The sequence below is a fragment of the Entelurus aequoreus genome, linkage group LG09 (assembly GCF_033978785.1).
Source record: "Entelurus aequoreus isolate RoL-2023_Sb linkage group LG09, RoL_Eaeq_v1.1, whole genome shotgun sequence".
Classification (NCBI taxonomy): Eukaryota; Metazoa; Chordata; class Actinopteri; order Syngnathiformes; family Syngnathidae; genus Entelurus; species Entelurus aequoreus.
In genome coordinates this window covers 46,445,181-46,463,328 of record NC_084739.1, presented here as the reverse complement: position 1 = coordinate 46,463,328, position 18,148 = coordinate 46,445,181, and the positions used below count along the sequence as shown (strand labels likewise).

At 38.3% G+C, this 18,148-nt stretch overlaps 1 protein-coding gene across 3 annotated transcripts in view; it reads left to right on the top strand.

Annotated features, from left to right (window-relative positions):
- LOC133657482 (B-cell lymphoma/leukemia 11A-like) overlaps positions 1-16,620 on the top strand; it is an 86,546-nt gene extending 69,926 nt beyond the window's left edge. For all 3 annotated transcript variants that reach the window (XM_062058847.1, XM_062058845.1, XM_062058848.1), the window contains one exon: positions 11,109-16,620. In XM_062058847.1, coding sequence (XP_061914831.1) covers positions 11,109-13,339 — 2,231 coding nt within the window. In that variant the 3' untranslated portion in view covers positions 13,340-16,620. The remainder of the gene's footprint in view (positions 1-11,108) is intronic.
- The last annotated feature ends 1,528 nt before the right edge of the window (positions 16,621-18,148 follow it).

Genomic DNA, 18,148 nt, shown 5'->3' with positions numbered 1-18,148 from the left:
TTTGTATAGCGGATTTCACAGACAGAATCACAAAGTGATTTACAGTGTGTATAGAAAATGAAAGCATAGTAAAAAAAAAAATCTAAGAATATAATAAAAAATAAAACAATTAAAGTGACATTTCCTCCTGTTCCTCGCGCCCCACCTGTCATGTCTCTATTCCCCACCAGTGGGGCGCGCCCCACACTTTGAGAAACGCTGAGCTAGACAATGGTGTTTTGTTATGTTTATTGCTTTAAAAAATGTAACTGTGCGCAAGTTGCAAACAGCCCCTTTAACAAAAATCATACAAATAAATCCCCTTATTATTACGTACTGTATTCATAGCGATTTGCTTTGTCATATTAAAGACAAAAGCTAAGATTTCATTGTTTTCTCCAAATAGCTTAGCATATATTGACCTACATTGGATTGATTTTAATCTACAAAATGTATCCTTCAATTTTTCTGGGCTGTATTTTATAAGATGGGCTGAGTTCCATCCAAAACAGTCTTTTCAGGCATTCCACTCTATTGGCAGGACACAAATGGTCTCATTTTGCTTTTTAACTGTCAGTTCTGGATTTAGTCATCCAGGAGAAATTAGTTGGAGGTAAATTATTGGCTGAATTTACCTTGAAGTATCTCCAATGTAGAGCAGCAGATAGAATGACACATTTGCATTTGGCCATGCTTTTGTAACAGACTTGGGTTAAACTTGATCAACAGGCATTTCTGAATTTAGACAACACTTCTGAAGAATGTATAGTTTTCAAAAGAAAGCACACAAGAAGGAGAATGTGATGCAGGATAACAGTGATGCCCAGATGAAAATATAAAGTATAAAACCTAAAAGTCTGAGGCTTAGATATGAATGCCAAACTGTATTAAGGGCCATTGTCCCTCAGTCCCAGTATGCGGTCTTAATCCTGTTTTAGCAATGTTCCATGACATCAATTCCTATCACATGTCTTAGAGACGGATAGAGCCACACGTCCACTAATGTTTGGAAGAGACAAAGAGAGGATGGGGGGGCTTCGATTGAATAGAAAAATATGGACACCAGGTATTAAAAAACAGAAGAAAGCCTGATGAGTGAAATGGTTGATAATTGGGGAAGAGTCGGATTTCCAGAGATGGATTAAATTACCGTATTTTCCGGACTACAGATCACACTGGTATATAAACCGCACCCATTTTAGAAAAATAAAATGTTTTCATATATACGTTGTGATATACGTTATTTACACAGAACATTTTTTTTAATGTTTATTTACATACCTTAGTTGTTTCCAAACGGTGTCTCTAACACAGCAGTTAAACGGCTTATTGAACAAAACAGACGTCATTGTCATGGACCCACTAGCTGTGGAAGCTAGCTCTCCAATCAGCTAAACAGACTCAATAACTCCACGGTGTATTTACTGAGGAATTTGTGGAACTGGAACAATACAAACAAAATGTATTTGTAAGGTAATTACACTAACACAAACACAAGCATACTAGCTAATGCTAACAACGCTAGCTTCATTCCTTTAAGTTAGCACGTACCATTATGCATGAAAGCATTCCTACAGACATCACACATGTGATGGTTTGGTAAGTATGAATAGTTTTAGTTATATTGTAAAACTTACAAACATTTGGAGTGATAAATGAAAAATCCATACGAATAGAAACGGTACGGACGGGTAGAAGACACACCTACTTCCGGTTCAAAGCTTTAAACAGCAGGAAACATTTGTAGGCATTCACCATGGTGCACCTGCAGTGAGCAAACTCATCCAAAAGATGGCGCCAAGGCACAAACAATAACACACTATTTAAATGTCTTTGCATGTGTTTAATGAAAACTATTTGCTTCATGGCCGTCAGCGAAGGAAAATCCATACATTAGCAACACCATTTTATTAGCCGCATGGTTGAATGCGTAGAAAAAAAGTAGCGGCTTATAGTCCGGGATTTACGGTAATGCAAGGCTAAAAATTATAGACGGTCTATATTAAATTGTGGACAAGACTTGGCATCAGTGTTTGTTTGTCCCAGATGGCCTGAAAGAAATAATCCAGATAATTTATAGAACAGAATGACTGGCTGAAGATCAAACAGACAGTGGTACATTCCTCAAAGAGAATGTGAAAGTATTTATGATTGACTTCATTTTATGCTGTTTGAAATACACAAGTACCACATAGTCATAAACAAAGAAGTGTATGTATCACACGGTCCCTTGGTTGCATTTGGATGTTCCATGTATGGACAGTAATAATCATGACAACAGGGTTTGTCTTCTATTGCTGATTTTGGACAGATATTGTAGATGCACACACATGTTTGCTTCATGTTGCCTTTATCAAAGTGAGTGAGTCAAGTATACCTTTTAACATCTGCTTTTGAAAATAAGGATTTTCTGATAAATAAGAAACATTCTGGAATTTCTGAGGGTGGAAGGACCGCCTACTATTTCGCAACCATGTTATTTTACTGGTGTGCTTTTATTTAGAAGGCCTGGTATTACTGGCTACAGGATGTGTTATGCCGATGTTGCCTGAGTGTTGTTGAGGGGTTCGGACGTTGTGCTGCTCCGGCAGTATCGCAGAGGATTTTTTTTTCATGAAAGGTACAAAAGAGTACAGGTCACTTTCACTCAGAACTAAATGAGCAATGTCCAGCCTTTTACCAAAGTCGATGAGAGTTATGAACAGTTATTAATACTCTGCATTTTAGTTTGTTTATTTATGGATTCATTGGGTATCTATTGTATTATTTATTAACTTCTGGTATTTGAGCGATATAGACTCATTGTATTTTATTGTATAACTGATTAAGGATTTAAGGTCTCAAATTAGCTATCCAACAGATTTATTGTAAATTATTTATGATATCGGGGCTGTGTTGCCTAATGTTTGTGAGTGTGTATCATTGATGTTTGTTATTGTGCCTTTTCTATACTGACGCTGCTTCACACCTGAAGTTACTAATGGATATATACGACTCAGACACGTGTCCACACACAACAATGCCACCGTTTAAGACCCCCCCTCCCCTCCGTCCGCCGGCACAACACAATTTAGTCCGCATGCGCGGAAAATGCACACGTCATAGTCATCTCCAGTGTTGCTTTGTGTGCAAGTTCTTAAATGTAACTTATCTGAACAATATCCAGTGTTGTGGTATTTCAATTAACTGGAATCCAGTGTGCTGTGGGGCCCTATTGTAGTGAATCACACCTGAGACATCATAAATTAATCAAATCTTTATTAGACACGTAAACAATGTGATCAAATCAAACTAGGGATCTAGATATCTGGTCAGGACACTCCTCACTCTTTTGCCTTCACCTTCATTGTCCATTCGTTTTTGGTGACTTTATATACTCTGGACCTAGACGTTGAGTCCGCGACATACATGGCGGACAATAACTGATACAGTCTGCTTTGCCAGTCCAAAAGCATTCGCCGTTTTCCGTAGTTTTCCCTCGACGGCCAAGTAATTCAAAGCACACGCTACCTTTTTTTTCACATCCACGGGAGCTCGCATTCTCCTTGTCTCTCCTTCGACAAATGGACGAAATTTTTCGCTAAGTAGAATCACAGCTGACCTTGACATTTGAAAGTTCTCTTGCCGTCTCACAAGTGTTGTATCCCAAATAGCTGCAGTGGCTTTCTCTTAAGGTATTCATGTGTGATTCCCACAAGCGTTTGTACATGTAGAAGAATGAGAAACACGGGCATGTCTGTATGACTCGCCTCCATATTTCCAGTGGTTAGCTCCGAGTTATGAAACGGCTTTATTAAGAAGCTGGGTGTGGCGCGTTCTTTCTGACGTCACTTCCTGTGTGGGCGAGGTCTTTCTGGCGTCACTTCCTCTCCGAACTCACTTTGTAAACGATCAATGAGTCCATACGAAGCTAAGTGTCTGAGATTCAAGAAATACACGGCGCACTTAGCGGTGTGAAAATTTGTCCGAGGAGGGGGACCTTAAACGATGGTTTAGTGTGGCTGAAACGCGGCTTAGGCTAAATAATTATTTGTTTAAGGGGTTAAACGACTTAGTGTGGACATGGCCTTAGTTGAGACTGTGAGAGAGGCGTTTATTTACCAACATGCCTTTCATAGAGCTTCTTTTTTTTTTTTTGCCAAGTTTGCAAAACATATTCCTTTAGTGATTGAATTAACATTTAGCAACATAGCATTGTGTCCAAACTCAAAACACTTGTACTCAGCATTGTCATTATTTCTCCTCACATTTTGCTCTCTCTCTTTCTCTTTCTCTTTCTCTTTCTCTTTCTCTTTCTCTTTCTCTTTCTCTTTCTCTTTCTCTTTCTCTTTCTCTTTCTCTTTCTCGCTCACACACACACACACACACACACACACACACACACACACACACACACACACACACGCGCAATGGAGTGAAACACGAGCCAAGCAGCCTTACTGCCTTCCTCTCCCATCTAGCACTACTTAAGTGTCCAGGCTATGCCCTTGGTTTAATTGGGCTTAATGCCTGAGCTGGTCACCATAGCATGGCAGGTATTGAGTGTTAGGACATTTGTGAAACTGAGCTTGTATCTGTTCTACAGTCTCACCAGGAGCTTTGACATTTACCTGGAAGTCAAGAATCAGATGATACATCACACACACTACCGGTACTTCCCATCATCTTCATCTGTGGTGCGCATAGCACATGTTTGTCATTCTGTATTTATTTTACCTGAAAGCATAATTTCACCGATCACATCTCAAGCAGCCTGCCTTCATCTCTCTGTCTCCACTCTGCTTTCTCACTTCATTTCTGTACCTCAGAGTGGCAGAGTTTCCCTAATGAAGTGGTTGCTGGAAGTATATTACAGAGAGACGGAGTAGAGCGGTCTACTCTAAAATCAATTAACCTTACAGTTTTGTTGAGTGCAGGGACAATAGTCTCAGCTACCAGCCTAAAAGGAACATATTATTAGCTTCAGAGTTACAAAAAACACTGTACGCTTGTTTTGCCTAATTTTTTCATTGACATCCCTCGTTTTAACCTTACAGGAAAACAGTAGTCGTACATTTTAGAGAGAAAACGATGAGTATAACCTGCAGGAATCAGCCCAACAGAGCACATTCAAGACTCTTAAATTAATCACTGGTTCACAAAGCATTTTGGATCATCCCCAACATAACAGTAATGTTCAATATGGGCCTCTGCTAATAATAAAGAGTGACTTGCTCAACAAGAGTAAAACAATGAAAGATTGAATACAATTAACCATGCCTCGTCTTGATAATGCAAATGATATTCAGGGGTTATAGCTGATGCAGGTGGCCTCAATAGTGGTAATTTGTGCCAATTTTAATGACACATAATTTAGCAGCCTCTCTTCTGGTCATGTGGGACAATTGTGTGTTGGAAAGGATGGACAGGGAGAAAGATACCGATTACAAGACAAAATGCACTGCATTCAACACACTTTGCAAAATTTAGCACTTGTACTGCATATTTGTTGATCAGTAGGCTGGTGCTGAAAGAACTTTTACTATGACAGACGTCATATGTCCTCTTTGCAGAAATGTTTTTCAAGTAGATTACATTAGATCCCTGTTGTATAACTCGTATCTTAGCATCCGACCACTATTTTATGACAATCCAGTTATTGTGTCTTCTTTGATGGTATTTTTAGTTTTATTGGTTACAGTTAGCCATACCCTCATTATAAAAGTGTCAGATTTCAAACTTCTTTTTTTTTAGCTGCAATGCTTGCAAATTTACATTTGTCACATAGCATGTTATTTTAAGGTTCCAAATGCATTCACTGTTAATTTTTTTGTAAACAAACTAACGACTGTCTGGCTCTTTAAACAGATTACAAGTGCATTTGTAGTCCCACCAAAGGCCATTACATATACATAAATATATATAGTATTTTTATAGATAAATGGAATATATAAATACATACTTTAGACTATTACAATTATGGATATTACTGCAGTTCTTGCTGCATGTCTTTCATATCTGTACATACACAGTATATGATATATATATATATATATATATATATATATATATATATATATATATATATATATATATATATATATATATATATATATATATATATATATATATATATATATATATATATATATATGACTGCGTTGGTTCCCTCCAGGTACTCTGGCTTCCTCCCACCTCCAAAAACATGCACCTGGGGATAGGTTGACTGGCAACACTAAATTGGCCCTAGTGTGGGAATGTGAGTGGCCCTAGTGCAGGGATGGGCAATTAATTTTTACCGGGGGCCGCATGAGCAACCCGAGCACTGCTGGAGGGCCACATCGACAATATTTCAATTAAATTTTGCTCAATATTATTTTTGATGTATACCGTAAGATTAATAATGATAATAATAATAATAATAATAATAATTAATAATAATAATAATACTTTCATTTAACCTAACTTAACTTTATACCAAAAGCACTGCTTTGGAAATCATTTGTACCCCTTTCAGAGATCACATTTAGTTCCCCTTAAACATCCTCATGTTGCACAATGAAATGTAAGCATAGGATGAAGTGTGCATTCCTGTAACTTTCTCTAGTAACAGCATTCTATGATTAATATAAATAAATTAACATTAATAATAAATGACAGTAGAATAAGCACACGTATGAGTGAGGAGTCAAGAGTGTAACTTTGTGTGGTGTTTGAGTTGTCCGACTTTGTGTGTGGCCATAAACGCACCAGTTGTTTAGTGGTATGCGTGTTGGTGACAGATGAGAAGTTGGTTTTGGCCTGGTTTGTACGGCAGAAAATGACTAGTTTTTCGAGATATAAGTTTTTTACTCGTGTTTTGGTGTGGTTATGGCCGAATATAAACAGTTTTGCTCAATAAAGTGATCGATATAATTCCTGTCCTTGAAGCATCTCGATAGACGTTACAATAATTGAACGGTGTTCAATTGAACGTGTTGACGAACACCGTTAGGGCCGCTTGTTGTCACTTTCACTCAAAGTTGCATTGCAAAATTACACAGAATAAATGTGTTTATTTTGTTTAGAATTCAGATGGGTTTGATTTGGTGCGCGGCATATATTTGCTGTGCGCAGAGGACGCTTGAGCAGTGCGCAATTGCGCAGGCGCGCACCTTAGAGGGAATGTTGCTTGGCAGTCCATGTCTTGTTGAAAACACACCCTTCGTCATCAACTTTTCTCTTTTTAGTGTCTCGGGTGTAAACCATGCATCACTTGTCGCTGTGCACCTTCACTCACAGGTTACACACGGACATACGCCCATAATTAACACTTTTCAAAATAAAAGCAGCACAGTTGTATTGTGCGCACGACATAGATGTTTTTTCAACTTTATTTTGTAATTTGTGATTGCAGCTGTTCACATTCACTCACAATCACGCACGTGCATACGTCCACACGGAAGTAATACAAATAACGCTTTTCAAATCAAAAGCAGCACCGTTGTATTGCACACTCGACATAGATACTTTTTAAAATGTATTTTGTAATTTATGTTTGGCTTCACGCGGGCCGGGCAGGGACGCACAAAGGGCCGGATGTGGCCCGCGGGCCGCAGAATGCCCAGGTCTGCCCTAGTGTGTGAATGTGAGTGTGAATGTTGTCTGTCTATCTGTGTTGGCCCTGCGATGAGGTGGAGACTTGTCCAGAGTGTACCCCGCCTTCCGCCCGAATGCAGCTGGGATAGGCTCCAGCACACCCAGGATCCCGGGAGAGACAAGTGGTAGAAAATGGATGGATGATGGATATAAATAAATAAATAAATGATAAATGGGTTATACTTGTATAGCGCTTTTCTACATTCAAGGTACTCAAAGCGCTTTGACAGTATTTCCACATTTACCCATTCACACACACATTCACACACTGATGGCGGGAGCTGCCATGCAAGGCGCTAACCAGCAGCCATCAGAGGCAAAGGGTGAAGTGTCTTGCCCAAGGACACAACGGACGTGACTAGGAAGATAGAAGGTGGGGATTGAACCCCAGTAACCAGCAACACTCCGATTGCTGGCACAGCCACTCTACCAACTTCGCCACGCCGTCCCATATATATATATATATATATATATATATATATATATATATATATATATATATATATATATATATATATATATATATATATATATATATATATATATATATATATATATATATATATCAGTGCAGTGGCGTGCCGTCACTAGAGGCAGGGGAGGCGGGGCCTCACCTGCCATCATGGAAAGAAAAAAAAAAGAAAAAGAAAAAAAAAATTGTTAAATTGTTATATGTATCCAGTGATTATACTAAAGTTATTTTCCATTTAACTTCACCAGTTTTAGATTATTTTTATTTTTATTTTCACATTGCCGTTCAAATACTGAGAAGAGACGGTGCGGTGATCAGCAGCCAGTTGAGGCACGTCACTGATTTGTGCCTCACCATGGATTGCGACTCGGCTAACTGCTGAGCTGCTGTGCAGTGAGACCGTATTGCTATATGAATTATATTATACATTTCCATAGTTTAGTTAGCTGAGGTATATAATGTACAGTGTATTTTGTCAACAACTGTATGTGTGTAACGTATTTTTAGTGCTGAGCGATCATAAATCTGCTGCGGAGACACACTGTGTGAGGCTCGTATCATAACCCCGCCTCCTGGTGCCAAGCACCTCCGCCGCAGAATGCACCCCCGACGGGAGCGCCGCGGCCACACCAACCGAAGCCCACACCCAAACCCTCCACGTGCAAGACCGAATCCACCCAAAAAAAGTCACTTAACAAGAAGCCAAAAAGTGCAAAAACAACAATGCTCGCGCTGCAGGAGCCGCGAACGACCGCAGGGACACAACATTAGGTACACCTGCACTGCAGGTTCATATGTTTTTAAATTTGACTGTGACGATGCAGTCGTGCCTCACCAGACATTAACCTCACCGCACGCCACTGATATATATATATATATATATTTATATATATATATATATATATATATATATATATATATACATTTAAACAGATATATACATACATTACATAGATACATATATATATATATATATATACATATATATATATATATATATATATATATATATATATATATATATATATATATATATATATATATATATATATATATATATATATATACTACCGTTCAAAAGTTTGGGATCACCCAAACAATTTTGTGGAATAGCCTTCATTTCTAAGAACAAGAATAGACTGTCGAGTTTCAGATGAAAGTTCTCTTTTTCTGGCCATTTTGAGCCTTTAATTGACCCCACAAATGTGATGCTCCAGAAACTCAATCTGCTCAAAGGAAGGTCCGTTTTGTAGCTTCTATAACGATCTAAACTGTTTTCAGATGTGTGAACATGATTGCACAAGGGTTTTCTAATCATCAATTAGCCTTCTGAGCCAATGAGCAAACACATTGTACCATTAGAACACTGGAGTGATAGTTGCTGGAAATGGGCCTCTATACACCTATGTAGATATTGCACCAAAAACCAGACATTTGCAGCTAGAATAGTCATTTACCACATTAGCAATGTATAGAGTGTATTTCTTTAAAGAAGACTAGTTTAAAGTTATCTTCATTGAAAAGTACAGTGCTTTTCCTTCAAAAATAAGGACATTTCAATGTGACCCCAAAATTTTGAATGGTAGTGTATATATATATATATATATATATATATATATATATATATATATATATATATATATATATATATATATATATATATATATATATATATATATATATATATATATACATACATATACAGATGCACACATACATATATATATATATATATATATATATATATATATATATATATATATATATATATATATATATATATATATATATATATATATACACTACCGTTCAAAAGTTTGGGGTCACATTGAAATGTCCTTATTTTTGAAGGAAAAGCACTGTACTTTTCAATGAAGATAACTTTAAACTAGTCTTAACTTTAAAGAAATACACTCTATACATTGCTAATGTGGTAATTGACTATTCTAGCTGCAAATGTCTGGTTTTTGGGGCAATATCTACATAGGTGTATAGAGGCCCATTTCCAGCAACTATCACTCCAGTGTTCTAATGGTACAATGTGTTTGCTCATTGGCTCAGAAGGCTAATTGATGATTAGAAGACCCTTGTGCAATCATGTTCACACATCTGAAAACAGTTTAGCTCGTTACAGAAGCTACAAAACTGACCTTCCTTTGAGCAGACTGAGTTTCTGGAGCATCACATTTGTGGGGTCAATTAAACGCTCAAAATGGCCAGAAAAAGAGAACTTTCATCTGAAACTCGACAGTCTATTCTTCTTCTTAGAAATGAAGGCTATTCCACAAAATTGTTTGGGTGACCCCAAACTTTTGAACGGTAGTGTATATATATATATATATATATATATATATATATATATATATATATATATATATATATATATATATATATATATATATATATACACATATATACAGCTTATTAAATTTAGATACCATATCATGCAAAAGTTATTTGATTTCTGGAGTTCATTTCAGACTCAACAGAAAAATCAGTGACTCAAGACCAGTAGTTTTCAATAGTACATTTTTGTAAAAAAATGTGTTTAAAATTTAGTGAGATACTACATTTGGGGTTCTTATTAGCTGGAAACATAATGATATATAATGGTCAAAATTAATACATAATTAAGAAATTCATCCTTAAAATATATGTGTAGTTGTGTAGTTGATCTAAATATACATATATTTACAAGTTTTATTTTTTAAATTAAGTTATCATAATATTGTAAACGTTGAAATATATTTTCATTTACTGGGATGCACCTGTATATATACATATATATATATATATATATATATATATATATATATATATATATATATATATATATATATATATATATATATGTATATATATATATATATTGTATATGAAAAAGTCCAGTCCAATAATTTCAATATTGTAATAGTCTGAAGATATAGTTCCAAAATTGTATATAATTTCATCATATACTGTATTGCAATCGTAATTGATCTAAGCTTACCTACTTTTAATGTCTCCCCAAAGCCAACTGTATTTTCCTTTGTCATTCCAGGCAAAGAAGAACCGACAACCTACACGTGCACTACATGTAAGCAGTCCTACGGCAGCGCCTGGTTCCTGCTGCAGCACGCTCAAAACTCCCACGGTTTCCGTATCTACCTGGAAAGTGAACATGGCAGCCCTCTCACCCCACGTATGGGTGGGCCCTCCTCCCTGGGTGGGGGCGCAGATTGCCCTTCTCATCCTCCCCTTCATGGCCTTCATCTGCCTCCTGATGCAAGCCCCTTCAATCTCCTCCGAATCCCAGGCTCAGGCTCAGGGGGAAGGGACAGTGTGGGAGGAGGAAGTGTACTTGGGCCAGGTACTGGGTTGCTTCATCAGCGTTTTCCTCCCACGCCACCCATCTTCAGCCCCCCTCCAAGGAACCACCTGGATCACCATCACCTGAGTCCAGAAGAGCTGGCGCTGGCAGCCCACCACCCGAGTGCCTTTGACAGGGTGCTGCGCCTCAATCCTCCTCTTCCCATGGAACCTCCTCCGACAATGGACTTCTCTCGGCGGCTGCGGGAGCTGGCGGGTAACACCTCAGGGTCCACTCCCCCTCTATCCCCTAGCCGCCCAGGGCCCATGCAGCGCTTACTCCAGCCATTCCAGACAGCTGGAGGAAGCATAGGCACAGGAGGTGGAGGGGGGAACAAAACTCCATACCTTGCAACACCCCCGCCTGTGCCAGGCTCCATGCAGTCACCGGTAGGCTCTCAGACCACGCCGACCACTCCTCTCAACTCTGCAGGGGCAACACCATCCTCCAACAATCCGATGAAATCAAAGTGTTGTGAGTTTTGCGGCAAAGCCTTTAAGTTTCAGAGTAATCTAATAGTGCACAGGCGAAGCCACACAGGAGAAAAGCCGTATAAATGTCATTTGTGTGACCATGCCTGCACTCAGGCGAGTAAATTGAAGCGCCACATGAAAACTCACATGCACAAATCCTCCTCACCAAACACTGGCAAGTCAGAAGATGGACTTTCGACTGCCTCCTCTCCAGAGCCTGGCACCAGTGAACACATGGGCAGTGCAAGCAACGCCCTTAAGTCAGTGGTGGCCAAGCTAAAATGTGAAAACAACCGAATGCTACGTGAAAACGGAGAGGAAGAGGAGGAGGAGGAGGAAGAGGAGGAGGAGGAGGAGGAAGAGGAGGAAGAAGAGGAAGAAGAAGGAGAGGAAGAGGAAGAACATAACGGAGAGCGGGCAGCTCGACGAAACAACAACAGATACAATTTTAGCTTGAACCTTGATGCCACACGCCGACATGAAAACAATGGTGGTATTGGAAGCAGACTGGGAGGCGTGACTGATGAGGGCTCCATTCCACGCTCACTCCCTGAGGTGATGCAGGGAATAGGTCTTGCAGCAAGTATGCAGCATTTCAGCGAAGCCCTTAGTGCACACAAACGGAATGCAATAGCCCAGGAGAACCACCTCCACCACCACCTTAATAGAGGACTTCCACAAAATCGGGAGATGTGTGAGGCTACTTCAGTGCCGGAAACAGATCGCGGAGAGGAGTGCTCCATCTCAACGGTCAACGGCCGCGGAGCATCTCCTAATGAGTCCGCCTCTGTCTGCCTTTCTAAGAAACTGCTTTTGGGCAGCCCAAGTCCAATTAGCCCTTTCTCTAAGCGCATCAAGCTGGAAAAAGAATTCGACCTACCCACCCCCACAATCCCGAACACAGAGAACGTCTACTCGCAGTGGCTGGCTGGCTATGCCGCTTCTCGACAACTCAAGGATCCTTTTCTGAACTTTGGGGATTCCAGACAATCTCCCTTTGCCTCTTCGTCCGAGCATTCCTCAGAAAACGGCAGTCTTCGCTTCTCAACTCCTCCGGGAGAACTCGATGGTGGGATGTCAGGTCGCAGTGGTACGGGCAGCGGGGGAAGCACACCTCATCTCGGGGGTCCAGGGCGGCCCAGTTCTAAGGACGGTCGAAGGAGTGACACTTGTGAGTATTGTGGCAAGGTGTTCAAGAATTGTAGTAATTTGACTGTGCACCGGCGCAGCCATACAGGGGAGAGGCCATACAAGTGTGAGCTGTGCAATTACGCTTGTGCCCAGAGCTCCAAACTTACTCGCCATATGAAGACCCATGGTCAGGTGGGCAAGGATGTGTACAAGTGTGACATTTGTCAGATGCCCTTTAGTGTCTATAGCACCTTGGAGAAACACATGAAAAAATGGCACAGTGACCGTCCTTTGAGTACCGAAATAAAGTCTGAATAGACGGTCAAACTATGGTACCTTATCCCTGCAGCAGTCTGCCATTACCCCCTGTTTAACCCTAGACTTTTTCAGTTTTTGCCCCAACACCCAAAACTCATCCCAAACTTTCACTAGGCTGGTGGAAGATTAAGACCATGTGCTCTGCACCAGCACAGCCTGTGTTCATTTCCAATTGGATGCATGATCTGTATCGGGGCAATACTCTTGCATTGAGGCAACATTTTGAGCCTTTTTCTTGTGCAATAAATTAACATGTGTTTTATTTTATTTTTTGAGTTTTCTGTTTTCATTTCTAAGAATTTGTCAGCATGCATAATATGTTTTTGATAATCAAAAAAGAAAAAAAGAAAAAAACTTGTCCCTGGTTGGTTACTTGTTGATAAATGTGTTGCTGTTTCTCTCTTGTTATGTTTTTTTTCTTTTTATTATTCAAAAAGAGAAAGGACAAGGAAGATACAGTATATCCACGCTGCAGACACTCTGTAACACATATCATGTACAGTTTTGTGTTGTTACATGGAAAATGACCATGACCCTCTTCTGGCAACCCAGGAAATGCACTTATTCTTATCTTTCTAAAAGATGCTATGTTCAGACAGGGTTAAAAAAAATACTGCTTTGGTTCTATGATTAAAATGAAAAGTATTGACTGTCAAAATTCAATAACACGAGAGTGACTTCAAAATGTACTATCATTTGGTTGAGTAAGAAAGAGTGCCTTTGATATCTTAACACTACATTGGCCATAGTCCTATCTGGAATAAGTTTGGGGTCACATTAGGCTCTTGAAACCACCAACAAAAGGTTCTTGCATCAAGCACCTGACTGTGACAACTCATAATCAAAAATTCAGAGTTCTAGTAAATAACCATTTAGCTACCTAGTACATGTTGAATGGGCTTATCTTCAGTATGCAGGTTTCAAGATAAGCATGGTACGACCTGTATTGTGTTTTATCTGAACATGTGTTGTTTTGTTTAGAAAAATAATGATCTGTAATGTACAATCCTGAACTTGAGGGATACAAGTGACATGTCTCTAAGTTAGCACAAACCTGTGACGCTGCTTTGATTGGTGGTGCGCGGAACGGACAAAGCATTAAGTAATACATGACCTCCAAGTGAGGCGTTAAAGAATTGAAATAAATTCAAGCTAGAAAGAGAGAATGCTACAACAAACTTGATAATAGGTGCGTGTGATAGAGAATAGAGAAATTTGCTTTCATTTCATGTTGCGTTGAATCAAAACAGGGTTGGTATCTACAGTATGTACTACAGCGAAAATAAATCCATCAGACCCCACAGCTTGGTGGGCATTTTAATGAGTATGCCTTGGCTAATGGAGAGCATGTTTGGTTTGCTTTCACTTTTAACCTTTTGTGATTGTTCACGCTATTTCCAAGAAAGCACCTGTTACGCAACCTGGAAGTACCATCTTCTTTCTTGCATTGTTTCAAATTTCAAGTTTACGTGTTTACACTGAAGGGGGAAAAGGGTCCAACTAGTAAAAGCAGTAAAATACTCCGTTGACAGAAATCCCAATTGCATAAAAATAAATGTTGCACATTTGCCATTTGACCATTTGTCACTTTGTTTTCTAAAGAAAATCTCACGGTCTGTACATTAATTACAACACTGGTCAAGAATGGATTATTGGGGTCATTGACAGAAATGATAAGTGTTCATTGGTTTTAATAGGCTGCATTGGGTCATTCTTGCCATCCTTTACTTCGATAATCTATACACCTTGTCAGCTCAAGGATAAACACTCAGATGTGTTGCTCACACTGTGAGAATCTGTTTTTGTATAAATGTTCCTTTCATGCGCAGTATGGAGAATAAACGTTTTTCGAAATAATTCATCGTCTTTTAGGGTAAGCTATTAAGTTTGTTGTTGTTTCTCTTTTTCTCAGCGTCTTAGTGATGTTTAAGACTCTGATCACAGTACACAATAATACATAAAAAAATACATTAAAAAAAGGACAAAGAAAAAGAAAAAGCAAACAAAAAAATCTGTGATGTTATGTATTTTATTTTGCCTTGGCTCTTCACAGCTCTTCAGGTTGAATACAATTTGCATTGGGGAAATGAGTAAGATGATATATAAATATATAAACAACTTAAAATATAGGAAAATGCACATACATGTCAATTCCTATGCTTAAACACATTTATGGTCATTTTTTTTTGTATTTCTAAAACTGTATTTGAATTCCATGTTCACTTAGAGTAGGCACTATAGTATTTATATTGAGGCTCGTATTTTTAACTGTTGCTTGTTCTCTCTAAAAGGTACCATACCTTTTTTGGTAGTGGAAAAAAATCCCAAGCTGCCACGGTATATTTTTTTAATTTGGCAGGATAATATAGTACAAATTCTTTGTATGTTTAAAGAGATAAAAGGAAAAACCTAATACAAAAAAAGCAGCTAAAGTGCGTGGCACTGGGAGGCATTCTTGGTCATAAGATGGCTACTGCTCTGTTTTCCTGTCCATAGAGGTTGTTGTACATATCTTTTTTGGTTTTTGGTTCAGACCCTCGTTCCATCCTGCTGCCATTCTTGTATGCAGTAACACAAGCTGACATTGGCCTGTTCTGTTGTGTGCTTCTGTCTCTCTTACCCCTCCTGCCTGACAACATTCCAACATAAGGAGAGAAAAAAATATACAAAAAAGATCATATGCAGTACATGGATTACAAAAGAAAAATGGTCAAAAGAAATACATTTAAAAATTAATTCAATGTTTTGCAGTTTTTTTCATTGCCAAATACAAAATGGTGCTTTATATTTAGATTGGGTAAATGTTTATATGCAAAGCATATTTATAATTGACCTGGGAAACGTGGAGAAAAGTGTTCAAGTCGAGAATTTTTGTAAATGGCAATGTGGAATATTTTGTTAACAGCCTTTTCTATTCCTGTTCTGAGAGATGTTTGTTGTAACTTGAACTTGAACTTTATCTTTTACAATGGGAGTTGCTATTTATTATAACGTTTATGCTCTGTTCAAAACAGAGACATTGAATTGATCTTTGGTTTGTTTTAATTTTAATTTTATATTTTATGTTAAAGTATAATTGTATTCTTTTTTTGTATTTGTGGCCAGTGGTCATATGGCAAACCAAGCTCTTTATTGATTACAGTTGCACTTGTTTTAAGTACCTGTTCAGTTGTAATGAGAAAACCACTGTCTGTGTTTTCTGGCAGATGTCTGCATAATCCTGTTCACACACCCATTTTGTCCCTTTATCGAAAAACAGTTAATAAAAAAAAGTGAAAGTATGTTTGTCCCTTATCTTCATTGTGGTTGTTAACTTCTCAATGATTTTTTTTATTTTTGGCATGTCCATATGATATCACCAATCTTTACAAAGCACATGCACCTACGACACTATATATGTTCTCATATCAATGTTAGTTGTAAAGTTAATTCACTTTCAAGATTTAAAAAGGACATGCCCTTTTTTTTGTTATTTTGCCTTTCATTCATAGTCTTTATGTAAGAAAAAAAAAAACATGTTTTAAGTACCTGTTTAGTTGTAATAAAACACATAAATTAATGCTGTTGCCATAAACCGAGAAGTTGGTCAACTTTGACAATCGACCTAAACCCGGAGCGCTGCTATAAATAGTTAGTCTGCGTTAGTACTTATAATAACAATATCACTAATACTCGGTTACAATTCAAGTCATGAAATTTAAATGCAGTATGGTTGGCGCTTTTTGAATGGTTATTTATCGGATTTTATGGGCAGAATAGTGGCGCTCCAATTGGCTGCGCTTTAAGCTGAATTTTATTTAAGTTTATTTAATATTTAGAATGCATAAAAACAAAAATCCATCTGTCATCATGTCTTTCATAATGATTGTGAACAATATGCAAAATTCCCCCCAAAAAGTGCAGTTCCCCTTTAAAGGCTAGGGTGTATAAATGAGTTTTAAGATGTGTCTTCATGAGAGCCAACAAACATAATAAAACATGACTTACTGTACAAGGTCTGCGGTCATGAGGATGCCAACTGCTGGGATGTTCATATATTCCCATTTAGGTGAAGAATGACTTATAATTCTTGCAAAGAAACAAGGTGCGGGGGCGCGGTGGAACAAGGAACAAGCACTTTACCTACTCAGGTCTTCTGTGCAGGTGAGATGCATAATTTATGATCTACAATAAACTTACAGGCAGCAAAGAAGCGAGGAAGCAATGTAAACATAGGGACAGGAGCTTTTGAGGCACCGCTTTAAATAGTTTGTCTGCGTTAGCGCTTATAATAACAATATCACTAATACTTGGTTAAGGTTCAAGTCACAAAATGGAAATGGCGTATTGTTGGCGCTTTTTGAATGGTTATTTATTGGATTTTATGGGCAAAATAGTGGAGCTCCCAATGGCTCTGCTGCAAGCAGACTTTTATTTACTTTTATTTAACATTTACAATGCATTAAAAAAAGAAATCCATCTGACGTCATGTCTTTCATAATGATAGGCAAAATTCTAAAAAAAAAAGTGCAGTTCCCCTTTAAAGTCACATCTTAAGTGCAGGTGAGCCAGTATAGGCGTAATATGATCAAACTTTCTTGACTTTGTCAAAAGTATAGCAGCCACATTTTGTACCAACTGTAATCTTTTAATGCTAGACATAGGGAGACCCGAAAATAACACATTGCAGTAATTGAGACGAGACGTAACAAACGCATAAATAACAATCTCGGTATCCTTGGTGGACAAATTTTAGCAATATTACAGAGATGAACACTCTTAATGTGTGTGTCAAACGAGAGAGTTGGGTCGAAGATAATACCGAGAATC